Raw genomic sequence first — 16,835 nt, forward strand, 5'->3', positions numbered from 1 at the left:
TTCACATCAAGTTGCCATGGGGCAATTAGCTTGCCTCCTGAAATCAATAAAGAATCAACAATTTGGAAATAGTTGTACAGTAAAATAGTTCAATAATTATTCTCTCATCGTGTTGTGGCCAAGCAGTTCCAGTGTAAATGCAGACCAGATGAGAGCCTGTTCCTCACGAGGGGAGTTTTCAGCAATGGGCGGTTTGCAGAGAGAGCTGCTCATCGGCACGCACTGCAGCGAGAATGCAGTCCTGGCACTGCTTGGAGTGTGGCCCAGAAGGCAGGGCAAACACGGGCTGGAAGTGGCGTTCAAGTCAATATCTGGCACACTGCTCACGCACCTCAGAAGGACTCAGTCCAAAATGTGGAGACCTAAACGAAATGATAGACCCAATGGATACAAAATTAGGCACCCTACACTCAGCATTTGGACCCCAGACAGGAACAAACCAACATTTTTTTCCCCTGGGGTATATGTATTTGCAAGAGAAAACATAGGTATATCTATCTATCTATCTATCTATCTATCTATCTATCTATCTATCTATCTATCTATCTATCTATCTATCTGTGTGTGTATATCTATATCGATATATGTCTACGTTATATATGTATATAAAGAGTGTATTTGAGATTAGGATTCATTCATTTCAGCATTTCTTCAACAAATATTCAAATCTGAGTTGCTTGTAAGAAAACTTCAAAGTGCTCCCTTAGAAAGTAAAATGAGGCTACTAAACAGATGACCTTCCTAAGATGTTTTGCTACAAAAGAGGGGCCAAGACAAAGTTCTTCCTTTGCTGACCCCCTTTGCAGATGGAAGTCAATTCCTTTAACTTTTTCTAGTCAGAGCCCATTCACTTCAGCACCTTCTTCGAAGCCAACCGTGGCATCACAAATTCCAATATCCATTAAATCAAATGTCAAATACTAGCTTGGGAAGCTTTATATCACCCTCTAGGCTCAATGGTGCTGTAGAGTGAACTGTCTTAGAACTTGAAAAAAAAATAAAGCATCATTTTTAGTATAAACAAATGCTTCAAATGTATGACATCTATTTGCTGCCTTCAAAGGGAAAACTTTTAACTCAGACGCTTGGCACTAAGATCACACGGGATCAACTCAGTGGACTGACTTAAGTGTTAAAACTTTTTAAAAGTACGTTAAGGGCTTGCACCTGCTCCCCCATCCACATAGATGTACTGACACGTATTTGACTAAACTGACTACATACATGCCCAAGCAAGCAAGCTGAGCAGATTTTACAAGATAAGCAACCAAGTGTTTTCATGTCTGAGGGTGGCTAGAACACAAAATTGCCAGTCATCTTGTGGGGGAAAAGAATGCCTTTGAAAAAAATATGTAGGGCATCATTTCAGATAAAATGTATCCAAATGCCATCCTGTATACAGGTTTTGTTGTTTTGTTTTGTTTTTCCTTTTAGTGCTATTTCTTAGCAAGGGGCCTAAACTTAGTCCTGCTTTCTGCTATTGTGATTGAGAATTCTTACAGCCTTGCTACTCAATGTGTAAGACCTTAAGCCGGTGCGTAAAGGCAGCTACACTTGGGAATGTGTTGGAAATGCAGAATCTCAGGCCCCACCCCAGACTCATGGCAACAGAACCTACGTTATAACATGATCCCAAGGGGTCTGTATACACATCAAGGCTGCATTCTCCTGGAGCTAGTATTGGTGATTCGCATGCACATTAAAATCTAAAAAGTTTTATTTAGAGCATTGGTCCCCCAAGTTAGGTAGAAGTTCACTTTGAAGTTTGCAGGGCAGGGAAACAGTGAGAAAACTCTGCCCTGGAGAAAACCATAAGGCTGTAATTTATGTCAGTGGGGTGCAGGCAAGAGGAAAAGCAATTTACCTGAGTGAAGCAGACCTGCATTAATCCCATCTCACCCTACCTGCCCCCTGCAAAAAATGAAGCAGAATAGAATAGTGCCAGGGCAGTCCTACTTCTTTGTGATTGCCTATCCATGTCACACTTATTTCTACACTTAAATTGTTCTTTACTGCAACGCTAGGTTCCTTTTGCCTTATAACAGACTGGGGGGCTGTGGCATCTAACACTCCATGAATCAATATCTTAACATTAATATGACTCTAGAATAGAAATACACTATTTTTAAAAGTGCTGTGAAATGCACAAATGATTTTTCCACCTCCAATAAAAAGCTGAGGAAAAAGATATGGAACACTTAGATTATCCAGTAATGATGTAGCCTGCTACCTAGACCAGACTGATAGATCATCTCTCCACTCTTGGCCTCCTGAGGTACAATTTAAAGCAGCAAATGGAGTAGAAATTATGAAAAAATGGAAGCACAGAGAAATCTGTAAACGACTCATCTTCTTCTTCCCCAATTTTGAAGGCAAAAAATGAACAGAGCAATCTGGACCTGCCATACAGGTTAAAACCATGCCAGGGAGGTGCACACAGCCCAGACAAGCACAAAACGAGATGACACAACTTAATTTTGAAAGGTGATCTCCACAAATTCAGAAACTTACTACATTTTTTGAAAAGCCAACTCTAAAAAGATTCAAAGTTTCCTATAGAATAGTGACTGAAAACTGAAGACATTCAGTGTCACGGGGTTAGTTATGACACTTTTTTTCTCAGAATGAAGAATGTGAGACAAAACGTCTATAGGAATGTAGAATATATGTAAGAATATTATGTTTCTCAAATGAGCTGCCAAGAGGGTCAGAGTCCTCAACTATTAAAAAATCTCTGAAACTAAACTTAAAATGCCATCATCTATATATATGTAATACCAATCACATATATCTTCATAGGTATATTTATACATATTACATATATGTCTATATATGTTTACACATATATTTATATGTATTCACACATATATTTGTATGTATATTTACACATATATTTGTGTATATATTTATATATATTCACATATATGTCTATATATATTCACACATATATATTATGCAAGAACCATTTGAGAACCGTTTGAGAAAAGAACATTTGAGAATCATTTTAACCGAGAAAATCAGACCCAATGAAGCAGAGAAATAAAAAGGGACGGAACTGCCAAATGTATGGAAATTCTTGTGCTGTACTTTTACAACTCTTATCTAGAGAATTTGGAGATGAGAAAACGTGGATTATTATTTTTTAAGATGTTACGACTGTGCAGCCTGCCCCTCACATCCATGGCAAGAGAGGGTGAAGAATGCCAAGGGACAAAGACAATCCCGCCCTCCACAGGGATGTCTAACACAAATGATACATAAAGAGCAATAGAATAGGGATAAAAAGAAACTAAAAGATTTTAACACTGGAAGGAATAAAAGATAACTTGTACTAATTTTTCAGAAAAATATGATCTACATAATCTCAAAACGAGGGTTAAATCTATCACACCCAAAATGTAACAGGGTCATAGCAAGTTAATTCCTGAGAAGAATCTGATGATAACACTGTTCCTTTACTAACACACTTTTTTTCAGCCACATCAAGGAAGGGCTAGGAAAGGAAATTAGAACTAGGCCTCACCAATCACAGCAGGATCAGAGGTGACACAAAGTCCTAGAAATTGACCTTAAAATACTTCCAGTAAAATCGTGGGGTTGTGGGTCCCCTGGCCATACAAGCATACCCACCGAACCCTTCCTTGGGTCTGATTTCAACCCAGAGCACAGAAGCCCTGCCACTGGTATGTGTTCATTCTGAGCGGCCCAATTCGACTTCATTCTGCTTGGGCTTCAGTCCAACTGGCAGATGTCCTTGTAGAAGCTTGATCTCAGACACTTTCCCTTTCTAATTTTTTGGCACCATTGCCTCTATTGCATGGGATATCATCTCTGAAACTTTATCTTGGGTTCCCCAGGTTTGGCTTGATTTTTGTTGCTTCGGTTTTCTCTTAAATCTTCCTGCCCCAAAGAGGTCCATGTGAAATACTAAATCACTGATTAATTCCTAGGAATTAGCCAATGACTTGCCTGCAAATTTCCAACTATTCCTTGCCTTCTCCCTACCTCCCTCCAAAATGAGTAGCCTCAGAAGCAAAAATGCAAACACAAGGTAATCTTTGTGAACGCTGTACAAATGCACCATTTTCTCTTACAGGTTGGCCTTTATAGAATGAAATGCCAGAGCTTTGATATTTATTATCTGAAATAGGTTTAACATTTGGAGAAATGTGTTCAAACACATAACCTTGGAAAGAAAAGCAAGCTGATGGAACAGAGAACAGGGGTAGGCAGAAAACAATTTTGCTGTGGAGAGGCAGTTAGAAAATTGAGTCCTTTTGAGCATAAAGAGCTCTTAGGTGAGGTAAAAGTAAAATACAAATCAATTTTCAACTCTTCACGAGGGCCACTAGATATCAATTTTAAATATACATGACCACAATATCAATAATGACGAAATCTTATGTTTTATTTAATACTTTGGCCAGACCAGCCCCTTTGAAGGGGTCACTAGTTTAGGAAAGAAGAACAACAAACCATCATTCACTTTCCTGCAGGTTTATCTTTTCTTAATTATTTCTATTGGTCCTGCTTTACTCTTTCTGCAAACTAAGGGGTGGGGGATTTCTATATTAGATCAGCAATGTCTGGTTCTTATCCAAATATTCCACCTAATAAGGACGTAAGTTCTCATGGACTGGACAACCACTCTGCAACATTCCTGAGAATTGAATAATATAATAATCTTGAAAGTCAGCAGAGTGGATTATCCACTTTTTTTTTTTCTGGACATGAACTTGTGACCTTAACAGTAGCACTGCAAAAAAAAAAGCAAATGTGCTAAGCACTTTGCCAGAGTAACCTTCCATGTAGACTTTTCATCTTAAATACACACGACTGAAAACAACTACAATTTTTGGAAAATTATGTACAAACCCAATACTTCTTTTGATTACATATAAATACAAATTAGCTATTTTTCCTAAAAAGTGGTTATAATAGTAAATAAATACAAAATAAATCTGACCATTATACTTCATGTGCTGGGGTTGAACCCATATAAAATGTACAACTAAATACATTTTAAAATCTTTAAGGAATAATTCTCTGATTAAAATATTTGTTTTCCCAACTTCTTTTCGTAGATATAAATATATTTTCAAAATAGCTGTTTTTTTTTCTCCATTCCATTCCATAAATAAAGTCTTCATTGGGAAATATTAAAGTGTCAACTTGATTTTTTTTTTGCTTTTTTCTAAAATATATATATATATTTATTTATTTTATTTTATTTTGCTGTGCTAACGACACCCACAACCCTCGACAACCATGTCCTGATAGTTCTTTAATACCACCTTTTCATTCTCGTCAAGGTACAGCATGGAGATGGCACTGAGTTCTGTTGGGACACAGCATGCCTTGGGAATCTTAGAGTTCACTGAGTTGACCAGCGTCTGGACGATGGCGTGGTTTGTGGAGTTCAGGTGATCAGCCAGGGGGAAAGGGCACTCCCCGTGGCAGTAAAAGGCATGATACCCTGGGGGGGCGACGATCCAGTCATTCCACCCCACGTCACTGAAGTCCACGTACAAAGGGTGTCTCTTACAACTGGACTTGAGGCGTTTCCGCTGTTTGTGTTTTGCCTGACGCTTTTCTCTTTGGTGGAGAGGGTGTCCTTTCCCATCGTGGCCAAAAGTGACCAGCAAGGGCCTTCTCTGTGACCAGCTGTGCTTGTCTTGGTGCAAAGACCTGCTAATCCGCACGTGCCTCTTGGAGACCCCGTGGCTGTCCTCTGGGTGGGCCACCTCCACCACAAACCCGTGGTTGGCGAGCCCCTGCGCTGTCCACCTCATCACGGCAGGGGTGACATCAAAGCTCTCCCACCTGTTGGCATTCTGAGTCACCAACCTGGTGTCCAGAAGTCTGGTCACGGGGAACTTGGAGTTGGCTGTGGCAGGTTTTATAATTTCATAAATATTAATTCGGTGATGGAAACTGCTATTGTTTTCCAAAGTTTCCTGCATCTGTTCCCGAAAGACCTGAAGTTCTGCTGAGGTGATAAACTCCTCAGTGGGGATAGAAGTTAAATTAAAGAAGAATCTACGGGTTGTTTTTCCACTTATTTCTGGCAATTCTTCCAAAGATTCTAATTTAATGGAAAAAAGTAGAAAAAAAGAAAAATCATTCAGTATGATTGGCAAGTATGGGTTTGATTTAACACATGTAAAAATCTGCAGCCAGAAAGTTAAAATTTGCCCTTCAGATAAAGAAATGATCCTCCCTTTTCTATACATTTATGTCAATGTACACACCATGAAACAAAATTTCACAATTCACTGTTACGTGTTTAATCTAATACGTGAATACTGCTTCCAGGTGGCTATAATAATGGGGGAAATGGTGAAGCATTTCTTTGGAATTCACAGACTTTAGGGCAAAAAAAAAAAAGTCAGCACTATAGTTAATAGAGGTCTAATGAGTGAGAATTTGAGGAAATTATTGCATTTCTTAAAAAGAAAAAGGCTTTAATGTCAATCCCTTAAGCAGTATTCTAAAACATTACTCTGCCATTTAGATGATTTACAAATCTCGATATACAGATTTCAGTTTCCTAATTAAAGACTCTGAAACTCAACATCAACGATGACGTTTTGCAAAGTACACCCTACTGTTTTACTCAAAAGTCCAGAGACAAAGGCATTTACAGGGATCTACTTCTTTGGAAACGTAAGGGTGGTACTAGGACACTGTAGTAATTAAGGCTGGATGATTTCAAGAGAAATAACTTCCCAACTTTGTCTCTTCTCTCACCTCTTTATGACCTCAAAAATCAAAATCTCATTGCAGATGCTTTTGGGAAAAAAAATAATTCTCTTCTGTTTGTAATTCCTTTATCTTTAAAAAAAAATAAACCATATTAAAATTATACACCTACCCAATAATAGGCTACAGGATACAGATAAATCTCCCCCAAATTTATAAAAATCTACAGAAATGTCATTATGACATTCATGATGTAAGGGATAATCTAATTACAGAATAATCATTTTATATCTATTATCATTATTTTAAAATAGTCATTCAAGTGGGCTATTCATAAAAGTTCTTCCTGATTTAAAATTCCAGAATTTCAGTTTTAAGGAGTACTGCTTGTCGAGCAAACAATAAAATATAACATAGCACCTTGAATGTATAGTCTGCAAATCATCAAAGGTGCACATTATTATTAAATTGATAGTAAACAGCACTAGAATTTGGGATATTTGGGTTTACTTTCTTCTAGCTTTACCACATCCTGTTATTTCACTGTTAACAAATTTTACCTGCTTCATTCAGGATCCAACCTGAGTGCTAACAAAATCTATTTGGCCCTGTCATCACCATAAGAGGAAACCATATTTTCATTAATTTTCTGGTTGTATTTCTCCTGAACCAAACGGCTATTCATTGTTCACAAAATTTAGACATTTTAGCAAAGGATAATCACTTCAGATCGCTCACTCAAAGGTTCTACCTGTGTAAACCTTCATCATCAAAGCAATAATCATCACTGCAAGCTAAGGTCAACAGGGGTGGTTTATACCAAATTATGGAGGAATGCTTTAATGGGACGTTTCTCAAACTTCAACCTGTGTGCAAAACACCTATAGGACACCTTAACTCTTCAAATGCAGATTCTGATTCAGTGGGTAAGTCTGGGGTAGGGCCTGAGATGCAGCATTTCTAGCAGTTCTCAGGTGAGGTAATGCTGGAAGCTGGTGAACTGCCCTTCGAGGCTAAAGGTTTTAAAGAACGTTTTTCACATGCAAGTATAAATTGCCAGGAACATTTTTTTTTTTTTCTTTTGCGGTACGCGGGCCTCTCACTGTTGCGGCCTCTCCCATTGCGGAGTACAGGCTCCGGACGCGCAGGCTCAGCGGCCATGGCTCACGGGCCCAGCTGCTCTGCGGCATGTGGGATCTTCCCGGACCGGGGCACGAACCCGTGTCCCCTGCATTGGCAGGCGGACTCTCAACCACTGCGCCACCAGGGAAGCCCCAGGAACATATTTTAAAGTGCCTTTTTGTTAAATAATATAGGAATGAATAGAAGAACCATTAGCGTTGGCCAAGGAGTAAGACTTGAGGCCAGGGTGAGCAGCCAGACTCAGAACAGAAAGATCTAAAGCTCCTCTCCTTGGACAGGGAGACCATCAGGCCAAGAAGGGAGTCCCCCACGGTCCCCTCAAGCCTGCTAACCCGTACCCGTACGGATACCTTTGGGGAGCCGCTCTAAACCCCGCTGCTGGCTAATGGTACTTCTGGCCAGGCACTATTTTTAAAATAACCCTCCCACCAATCAACCAGAGCTCTCCTCTGTGGCTCCGACAAGTATCAAGGGTTGTGTTTAGCCCCTTCTTTCCTTTCCTCCCTGCAATTCACAAGCCCTCTGATGTTTCCCCTGAAGGCATTCTTTCAGCAGAGAAGCCACCAGCTACCACAGAAAAGAAGAGTGACCTAAAAATCTGCACATCCATCAGACACAATGACACAAAGCCAAGGCCTGGACCCTGGCAACTGACTTCGCTGATCCCGGCACACCTAAAAATGCTCTCTCTTCTTTTAAGGAGAGGAAGGAATGGCACATTATCCAGGGCCTTTGGGGAACAGCTGTATTAACAAAGGTGCCCAGAGAAATCATACACACACACACACACACACACACACACACACACACACACACAGCCAGGAGGAGGATGAAGGAACAATCTCCCAGGTAAGCACGAGAGACAAGTAAATGAAGTAAAGAGGATGGGTATAAAAGGGGCATTAAATAGAACAATAACCCTCCAAAAGACTAATATGAGACTGAATTATACAAAACTACCACCATTCAACTGGATTTAACCTATAAAAAAAGCAGTTTCGTGTGCTTCAAAATCTCATTGGAAGTAAGTGGCCAAAAGGATAATCACTTAGCAAAGGAAAAAATTACACTATTAAACATTAACAAGTAATGTGAAGATCCCTCTCCAACTGTGCAGTTTCATCTCAGTCAGCCTAATCCCTGAAGGACCACTATCCCTCCTTAATACAAAGGCCTCCATGACAAGACCCCTGACTGCAGACTCTGGTCACAGAGATAAGTCAGAAAGTCATAGGAACCCCCAAACCCAGGAAAACAACTGACCAAGGTTAGGGCACCTACTACCCTCTCCTTTGATCTTCAAGGGAACATGAAATTTTTCTAGAAGGCAGAAAAAAATCTGAACCTGAAATGAAGTAAAGAATCTGCAAATCACCACAACAAGCCTAGGGATTCTGAAAATATGGAGTATTTACCTAAGTAGGTAATGTATGCTTTTCTAGAGGTATATACAATTATTAATTCTCTGTAAATAACCCTTATTGAATAAGCTGCACTTGCCAAGGGATCTGAGGATTCCAGCCTATCTTAGACATGGGTTCTTGAACCTCTAAGTTCTTATCCAAATAGATGGAGCTATGGCTACAAAAATGTGGGAAAGTAAAGAAAAATAAGGCAACAATGACATTTGACTTCTCCTCCAAAAAGTGAAGTTCTAACTTAATCATCTACGCTGTCAATTATTCATCTACATTCAAAAAGACGAGACTGAATTCCCTCAGCTAGCCTAGGTCCACTTTGGCATCTTCCCTAGACCAGGGGAGAATAGGACATAAAGAAACAAGTCATCACGATAATGACAGCAAGTGTGCTTAATGGTTGTTTGTGTCAGGTCTGGCACTAAGAACTTTATATGAATTACCTTATGACAAATCAGTTACAGAGGAACTGTTACTAGCTCCATTTTGTAAATGAAATAGTTGGAGCTCAGAGAGGTTATGTGATTTTCCTAAGGTCACAGAGCTAGTAAACTAAGAACATAGCTATGAACTTGAGTCTACTGCAGCTCCCAAGTTTCTGGCCACTAGACGGCACCATCTAACATAGGGGAGGAGTCAAAAACTCAAGCAAAAGTCAAAACCATTAGAGGCAGATTTATATTTAACACAGTGATAACCGTAGGGCAAGTTCTGTCCCAGTTAAAGGGATAGAAATGGTGGAAGAAGCAGACAGAACAGAAAAGTAAAGCAGAAAGGTAAAGTGGCAGGGGCCACTGGGACATACAGATCTTGTGTGGAACCACTGATATTTTGTGACTGCCTGTTTGTCCTACAGTATGACGAGGACAAGTTTTGATGGGTTTTAGCAAAAAGTGAGTTGTCATTACATTTTGAGAATTTTGCAACACTCTTTAGACAAAAAATGTCCATTAAGAAAACAACAATAAAAACCTGGAAATGTTCTAGTAAATCAGTAAGGTTGGAAATCACTGCCCTGAAATAAAATGAAAGTAGTGGAGAATAATAAATAAAATTTTCCAAAATATAAAATAATGGTTAGAGAATTGATGTATCAAGGAGAAAAACAACGATAAAATACAAAAGGTTAAAATGAATCAGTTAAAAAGACAACAAAGGAGATGGCAGCTAAAAGAAAGAGCATGGTCGTGGTCACCAACCCTGATTTGGCCTCTACGCACTCTCTTAGCTCCAACACCTTTGGAATGATCCAGGGCCCTCTTATTGTTGCTTATTTGGTGAAACACACAAAGTGAAAGTCTTAAAAAGACAAAATAGCTCAATGAGGAGGGATCAAGGGGGAACAGAGAGGAACCACTAAAAACGAGGCAAAATGGAAAACATAAGTGCAAGAACTATCTCTGGGCACCAAAGCCTCAATCTCTATGAGCATTTCCAAATAGAATGCCTGTTCTACCTAAAGGGGGCCTTTCACAATCACAATGAAATACCTGGGGACACTAGGGAAGCACCCCAAGTGAGCACTGGTTTGGGGGGGTGTATGTGTCCAAATCCTTTGGTTGCACTGGGAATTTGTGATACCAGTGCTCCATCACAGAGCAGTGGTTGTTTCTTGAACTTTCCTTATAAATGAATATTTTCAAGAAAATTACATTTGTGGGAACGGGGTTAATCTCTATTTCAAAGCTTCAGTCATAGAGGCAAATAATTCAGTTATTTTGGGCAAAAAGAGAACTGTGTCCTTCAGAGTCTGGAGAGCGAGCACGTGGTCCTTCCATATTCCAATCTGACAGGAAAGAATGAAGATTTTTTGCAAGGCCAATCAAGTCAACCTATTTCAATGTGTTTTTAACTACAAGCAAAACACAAAACACTGTTTCCAGTTGAAGAAGTGATTTTTCTATCCTCAGTGGCAGTTCCGAAGCACTTTTTAACAACTTTGAAAAAAGAAAAATTTTCCAGCGCTTGGGCTCTCCCGAATAAAAGACACTGGAGAAAGGACTAGACAAAGCTTAATAGGAGAAATGACAACTGATAATTTCTGTGTCAGATCACCTATGATGTAGACCCATTATCTTCACACATCGGTTGAAAGAATGCCATCATGATACTTCTTGTCTTGTATTTCGCCAAATCACCCAGATCCTACCCGCAAATAAAACCAACAGGTAATTCTCGTAATCAGGTCCTTTACCAAAAAAACATCCACAAGGGCTCTAGGAACCAAATTCTGCTCTTAAACCTGCAGCCTTAATCACATGGTTTATTAAAAGATTTTTTAGTGCCATGCATGGATGTTTTATAAACAAGAATATTTACAAAAACCAAATTCTGGTTTACGTAAAAATGAAACGGTCTTCAAAAAAGGGCAATTTGTAGCTTAATGATTATATGCTAGTCTTAAGAAGAAAAGGAATGTGTTTGTTGAAATTTGGGGCAAACATTACATAGCTTTTTTTTTATTATCTAATTTCATAAAGATCTGAAGTTATTATTGCAACTTGATTTTAAGCAAGTTGGTAACTTCTGCACTATTTGGTGCATAACATTTACACGTTTAAAGACATAAATTCTGACTTATAAACTCAAGCACGCTCTTTAACTTAAAATTATACACTCCAATAAGTTCTAGACTGTTTAGTTTTGGTCGAGCCACTTCCAGAGGAAGGAGAAATATGCAGACTTCACTGATGGAATCCTCATGCAACTGAACGTTTTTAGGTGTCAAATGCCTTAAATGATCTATCTTCCTTTAAAGTTCTAAGAGACACACACAGTGCCTTCTTGGCCTTAAAAATAAAGTTCAGAATGGTTTCCATGCTATATCTCCAGGAGAGGTGGCTGAAATAGCAATTCTTATTACTTTTCTATCCAGAGAAACAATTCTAATCAGCAGCAGCTGGGAATGATGAGCTGGATCTATAATCTCCCCAAGGTGGTGATGACAGAATGTACAGGAACAAGAACATTTCTGCATGACAACAGACAACTTCTGCTTTCAGTGGATGAATCCTGAAGGAGTAAAATGAGATCTTATTTCCTTTCAAATATGATTTCTGCTAGCAGACAGCACCTCACTTAGAAATGTGCTGAAAAATGAACTGATTTTTCAATTCATGTCCCCTTCATTATGTATAGCTGCCTTGATGAAGTCCCTTTTGTTATGTGACCGGCCTTTAGGACCCCTTCCCACTATTGACTGCTGTTCTCACAAGTATAAGTTCTCCTTCACACTGGCAGAAAATGCCTGGCTGTGACACTACTGATTTGTTTATATCAGAGGGTAGATTTCCACTTGAAATTGACCACCTCAGCAAGGCAAGGCAAGAAAACCGGAACAATATCCCAGTTCCCTGATATCCTATAAGTGGCTGCTGTGTGATATACATCTTTGGACCATTCTGTAGAACTTGAACGAACCTGGGCTCGTTTAGAATGTGTTAAGCCAAAGGAGCATTTAAAAGTGTAGAAAAAGAATTGAAGTGGAAAATATTTTTGACCAATTGCCCTAAGAACTTGGGTACAACAGATCTCACTAGCTGCTCTAAGACATTTCAAATCCACTAAGTGCCTTTCTGATGAAACAAGTATAAACATCCTACCTTAAAAGAACCACATCCAGTATCATAAAAGAAAAAAACCCCACATTTCAGTGCACATGAAGGAAAACAGGCAGTTGCTGCAAAAGCTTTTATCTGAAGGCTAGCCTTGTCTCTACTCCGGAGTTCATCTCAGATTTAAGCACAAGACAAGAAAGTCATTGTGGAAACAATAAGATTGATTGTGGAATTGATCTCCCACGAGGATTAGATAGGGATTTGAAATCTTCCAAACCAGGTCCAGATCTACTGTAAATTAGAAAGACATTGAAACCCTGGGCTTTGATTTTTCAATACTATCTCTGAAAATTCTGCCCTTGGCTCTGTCATGCTTGAAACCCCGGCTTAAGCAAGAGAAGCAGATTTATAGAGCAAAGGCTTCCAAACAGACCTAAAGAGATCCCAATCTGCCCCCCTCCTCATTCTTCTCCTATGGAATTCTTGCACGTTTAGCTGACTAGGGGCAAGCCTTTTGCCCTCATCTTCCCCATCACTTGATTTCTCTCCAGTTCCTGGAGGAGGAGTCGCTCTTCTGGCTGCAAGCCAGGAAAAGGGTGCAGATTTACCAAAGGGGAATCCCTGGCTCTCCCGCCACACAGGCAGTGAGTGAATGCCAGGTTCGTAAAGGTTCTTGCAGAGGCAAACATGGAAACGTCTGCAGCGCCCCGGCCAAGCTGCCCTTCCAGGGACGCCTGCTGTCTGCCCACTGTGGGGCGCTTGGATGGACGACTCCCCGCCCCCGTCTCCGCCCCCGCGCCCCGGCTCCAAGCCTCACCTTCGTGGTGGAAGCTGCGCACGGTGTTGGCGAGGCTGGCTGCCCTCTCCAGCCGGTGGTCCGGGGCGGGCGCGCCAGGCTGGCCCGAGTGCCGGCGGTACAGGTCCAGCATGTAGGGGGGCACCACGGCACCCCTGCTGGGGGTGGGTCTCTGCTTCAGGCCGAACATGCTAAGCAGCCGCAACTCGAACTCACTCAGGACGTCGTCCGAGGGCTGGGACGAAGACCGGCCAGCAGACACCGCGAACTTCCTCCGGCCCAGCTCGGGAATGAGGCCGGCCGCAACGCCCAGGAGGACCTGGGGAAGCAGCAACGCTAGAAGACAGCGGGTCCCGGCCACCATGGTCGACCTGAGGACAGGGCCGACGTGAGTCACGGAGTTCTCCGCCCAGCCCTCCCCCCTTCCGCCCCCGCGGTCCCGGCTCCCGCTCGGTCCCCTTGCTTCCTCCTCCAGGGTGCCCACCCGGCTGACAACACTCGCGGAGACACTTCAGAGGAGTTGAAGTTCAAACGTTTAGGAGAATGGAAGACCCTTAGTTCCTGAGCCAGATGGATTTCACCCTTCCATTCCATTCTCAATCCGTCTGACAAAATTTGCCCCCACCCCCACCCCGCGTCAGTGACTGTCACCTTTTCTTTCTGTGACACGCTGACAGCCTGTGCAGGGAACCTGGGGAAACCACCGTTTGGTCTCACACCCCTCCGTCCCCTAAACTAACCCAATCACACAGCGCTCGCTGGCATATAAACACAAATGGTGCATGTGACTTCCTTAGAGGCACTGTATAGAACTTCCTGATACACACACACGGTCTATAACTTCCAGAGCCAGTAAACTCAGGGGCACAACTTCCGAAGTCACTTGCAACCTGTGGCCCACGTCTCTAACCTCAGAGATGTCAGGGCAGGCCACTCCATCCCCGAACCCCCTCCCCCCAATGCAGTCAAGATACGCAGGTATCTTCATAGGATTACGTAGATGGCTAATATCTATTAATTCCCGTGTCAGCACAAGGTGGCACGACAGAACTGCCCCCTCGCATTCCTGGAAACAAACAGGGAGAATCCCAACTTCTAATATTTTCCCAAATGGGACGCAGCTCTGAGTACAGAGAGCAGGTCTCCCGGAGAAACCTGAAAAAAAGTCAGAAGGGATCGCCACGGCAAGGCGTACAGGTTGGCAGCTAACGGGTGAAATCCAGGGGCCACCCTCTCCAAGGGATTTCTTTGCCTTAAAAATAAAATCATCTAAGTGTTAACAGCCCTAATAAAATGCCGAAAAGAAGGGAGGGAGGAGGGGCGGAAAAGTGCGAGCCGGGAGTGTAAAGCCGACGGTCGCCCGGCGGCGGTAGGATGGGGGCATCCCCGCAGAAGCTCGGCTGCACGTGGACCTGCTCTGTTTACGTCCGGCCCAACCTGGCCCCGCGAGGGGCTCATCCGCCCGGGCCCCGCGCCCACCCACAGCCCCGGCCTCGGCCCACGTTGTCTACCTTTAGGAGACCGCAGACCGTCTAAGAAGCACGCGGGGACACGTCCATTGAAAGAGCCTCCACATGGAAAAAGCTCTGGCTGAAGGACCTGGCGCAGGGACCGGGTTCCCTTCTTTCGCCTCCTCTTTCTCCTCCCGGGTGCCGGCCCGGCAGTCTCTCTACGCAGGGAAAAGCGTCTCGGGTCGGGCCCAGCGGTGGAGTGGAGGGGCGGCGGGGTTCGCAGGCGGCGAGGCTGGGTCCGCTGGGGCAGAGGCACCGGCGCGAAGTGGGGAGCGCAAGTTACTCTCCCTGCAAGTTCAAGAAGTCTTCAGCCAAGTGCTGACACACAACAACAGCGAGCAGGGGGAGGAGTGCGGAGCAGGGAAGGGAAGGGAGAAAGGAAAAGCTGGTGCTGTCGTCGTCCTTAGGAACCAGAGCCCATGGGACGCGTGGCCCCGCGGGGCGCTGGCTCCGGGACTGTGGGGGCGAGGGTCGGGCGCTCGGCGCTAGCTCCGCCGGGGCCCATGGCTCGGGCCAGCCATCCTGGGAGACGCCGGGTCCGGGGAAGGGCGCAGCGGCGATCTTGGTGCCGGGCGAGTTGCCCCCCCGCATCACTCTGCCTTCCTCCAGTGCACCCCCATTAGCGCTAGCCAGTTGAAACCACCGCGGCTCCGGCGCTCCGGCGTCCTCGGGCGCATTCTCCAGAGAGTCGAGCCGAGTTTCGGGCTGCCGAAGCGAGTGGCTGCGCTCTCCCCTCGCTCTCCTCGCCCCCGGGCCAAGCCGCTGTGCCCTTTGTGGCCAGCCTGGGGTACGATCACACCTCGGCCGGCACGTCCCAGGCCCCCGAGCAACGGCGGGAGGTGATCGGCATCGCGGCGCTCGGGCTCGGCTCCCGGCTCCCCGGCGCTCTGCACGCCGGTCTTAGGCTCCGGCTTGGCCCGGGCAGCCGAGGCCACGGCGCAGCGGCGCGCACGGCCGGGTGCTCCAACCCGCGCAGGGTCTGCGGGCGCGGGTGCCTCGGAGCCCGCAGTAATCCGCAAGGCGCTAGCGCCTAGGTCGTCCGTGTGGGCGGCGGAGCCTGAGGGGCTCCGGGAGCGAAATCCCGGACGAATGCTGGGTCGGGCCTTATTTCCCCTCCCGGCCCGTTATTCAACTTTCAGTTTGAAGATGTTCAATAATAGTCGATTAAAAGAAGAACTCAACCAAGTTACAAGGCATCTTGGCATAGGCTTGGGGTACACACTTCTGTGTTTCCCCGGGGTGGGAGGAGAATTAAAACAAAACTAGAGATTGGATATTGGGTGTTACTTAAGCTTTAACACAGAGAGATATATTTATTTACATATGTAAATGTATTTATATAAATGTGCACTATTACTCCAATAAGTATATGTGTAATACACAAATATTCGTATATGTAAATATGTGCTAACGAAACCACACATTTCTGTAAACATATGTCTATGTGAAATGGATGTCCTGCTATATGTGACATGTGCATTGTGGACTCTGTTTACGTCCACGTGTGTGTGTGTGTGTGTGTGTGTGTGTGTGTGTGTGTGTGTGAGAGAGAGAGAGAGAGAGAGAGAGAAGAGAGGATGAGAGGGATTTTATTTCTTCTTACGGTAGCAATCACTTCATGCCTTGTGATATTTATCTTGCCCAGCTCAGAGGCAACTCAGAGGAAGGTAAAATAACGCACAGTGTGAGCCAAGCAGACAGGACAATT

General features: G+C 43.5%; 1 protein-coding gene across 2 annotated transcripts; it reads right to left on the reverse strand.

The window, feature by feature from the left end:
• Positions 1–286: 286 nt before the first annotated feature.
• Positions 287–16,129, reverse strand: BMP2 (bone morphogenetic protein 2). 2 transcript variants are annotated; one of them, XM_024764245.1, is made up of 4 exons: positions 15,128–15,341; positions 13,638–13,987; positions 5,295–6,085; positions 287–362 (listed from the first exon to the last, which is right to left on the reverse strand). In XM_024764245.1, exons 2-4 carry the CDS (start codon positions 13,978–13,980, stop codon positions 333–335), a joined length of 1,164 nt encoding a protein of 387 aa, XP_024620013.1. In that variant the 5' UTR covers positions 13,981–13,987; positions 15,128–15,341; the 3' UTR covers positions 287–332. The 2 variants fall into 2 exon arrangements, with proteins under 2 accessions (XP_024620013.1, XP_024620012.1); XM_024764244.1 differs by lacking the exon at positions 287–362 and having other exon boundaries at positions 4,122–6,085; positions 15,128–16,129.
• Positions 16,130–16,835: the final 706 nt, after the last annotated feature.

This window comes from Neophocaena asiaeorientalis, unplaced genomic scaffold, assembly GCF_003031525.2.
Source record: "Neophocaena asiaeorientalis asiaeorientalis breed wild unplaced genomic scaffold, Neophocaena_asiaeorientalis_V1.1 scaffold400, whole genome shotgun sequence".
NCBI classification, from domain to species: Eukaryota; Metazoa; Chordata; class Mammalia; order Artiodactyla; family Phocoenidae; genus Neophocaena; species Neophocaena asiaeorientalis.

Excerpts from the sequence above, each read along its gene's own strand:
- BMP2 (XM_024764244.1), bottom strand. The coding sequence starts at position 13,980 with ATGGTGGCCGGGACCCGCTGTCTTCTAGCGTTGCTGCTTCCCCAGGTC. Across the intron at positions 6,086-13,637 it reads GCGCAGCTTCCACCACGAAG|AATCTTTGGAAGAATTGCCA; the intron begins GTGAGGCTTGGA and ends CCATTAAATTAG.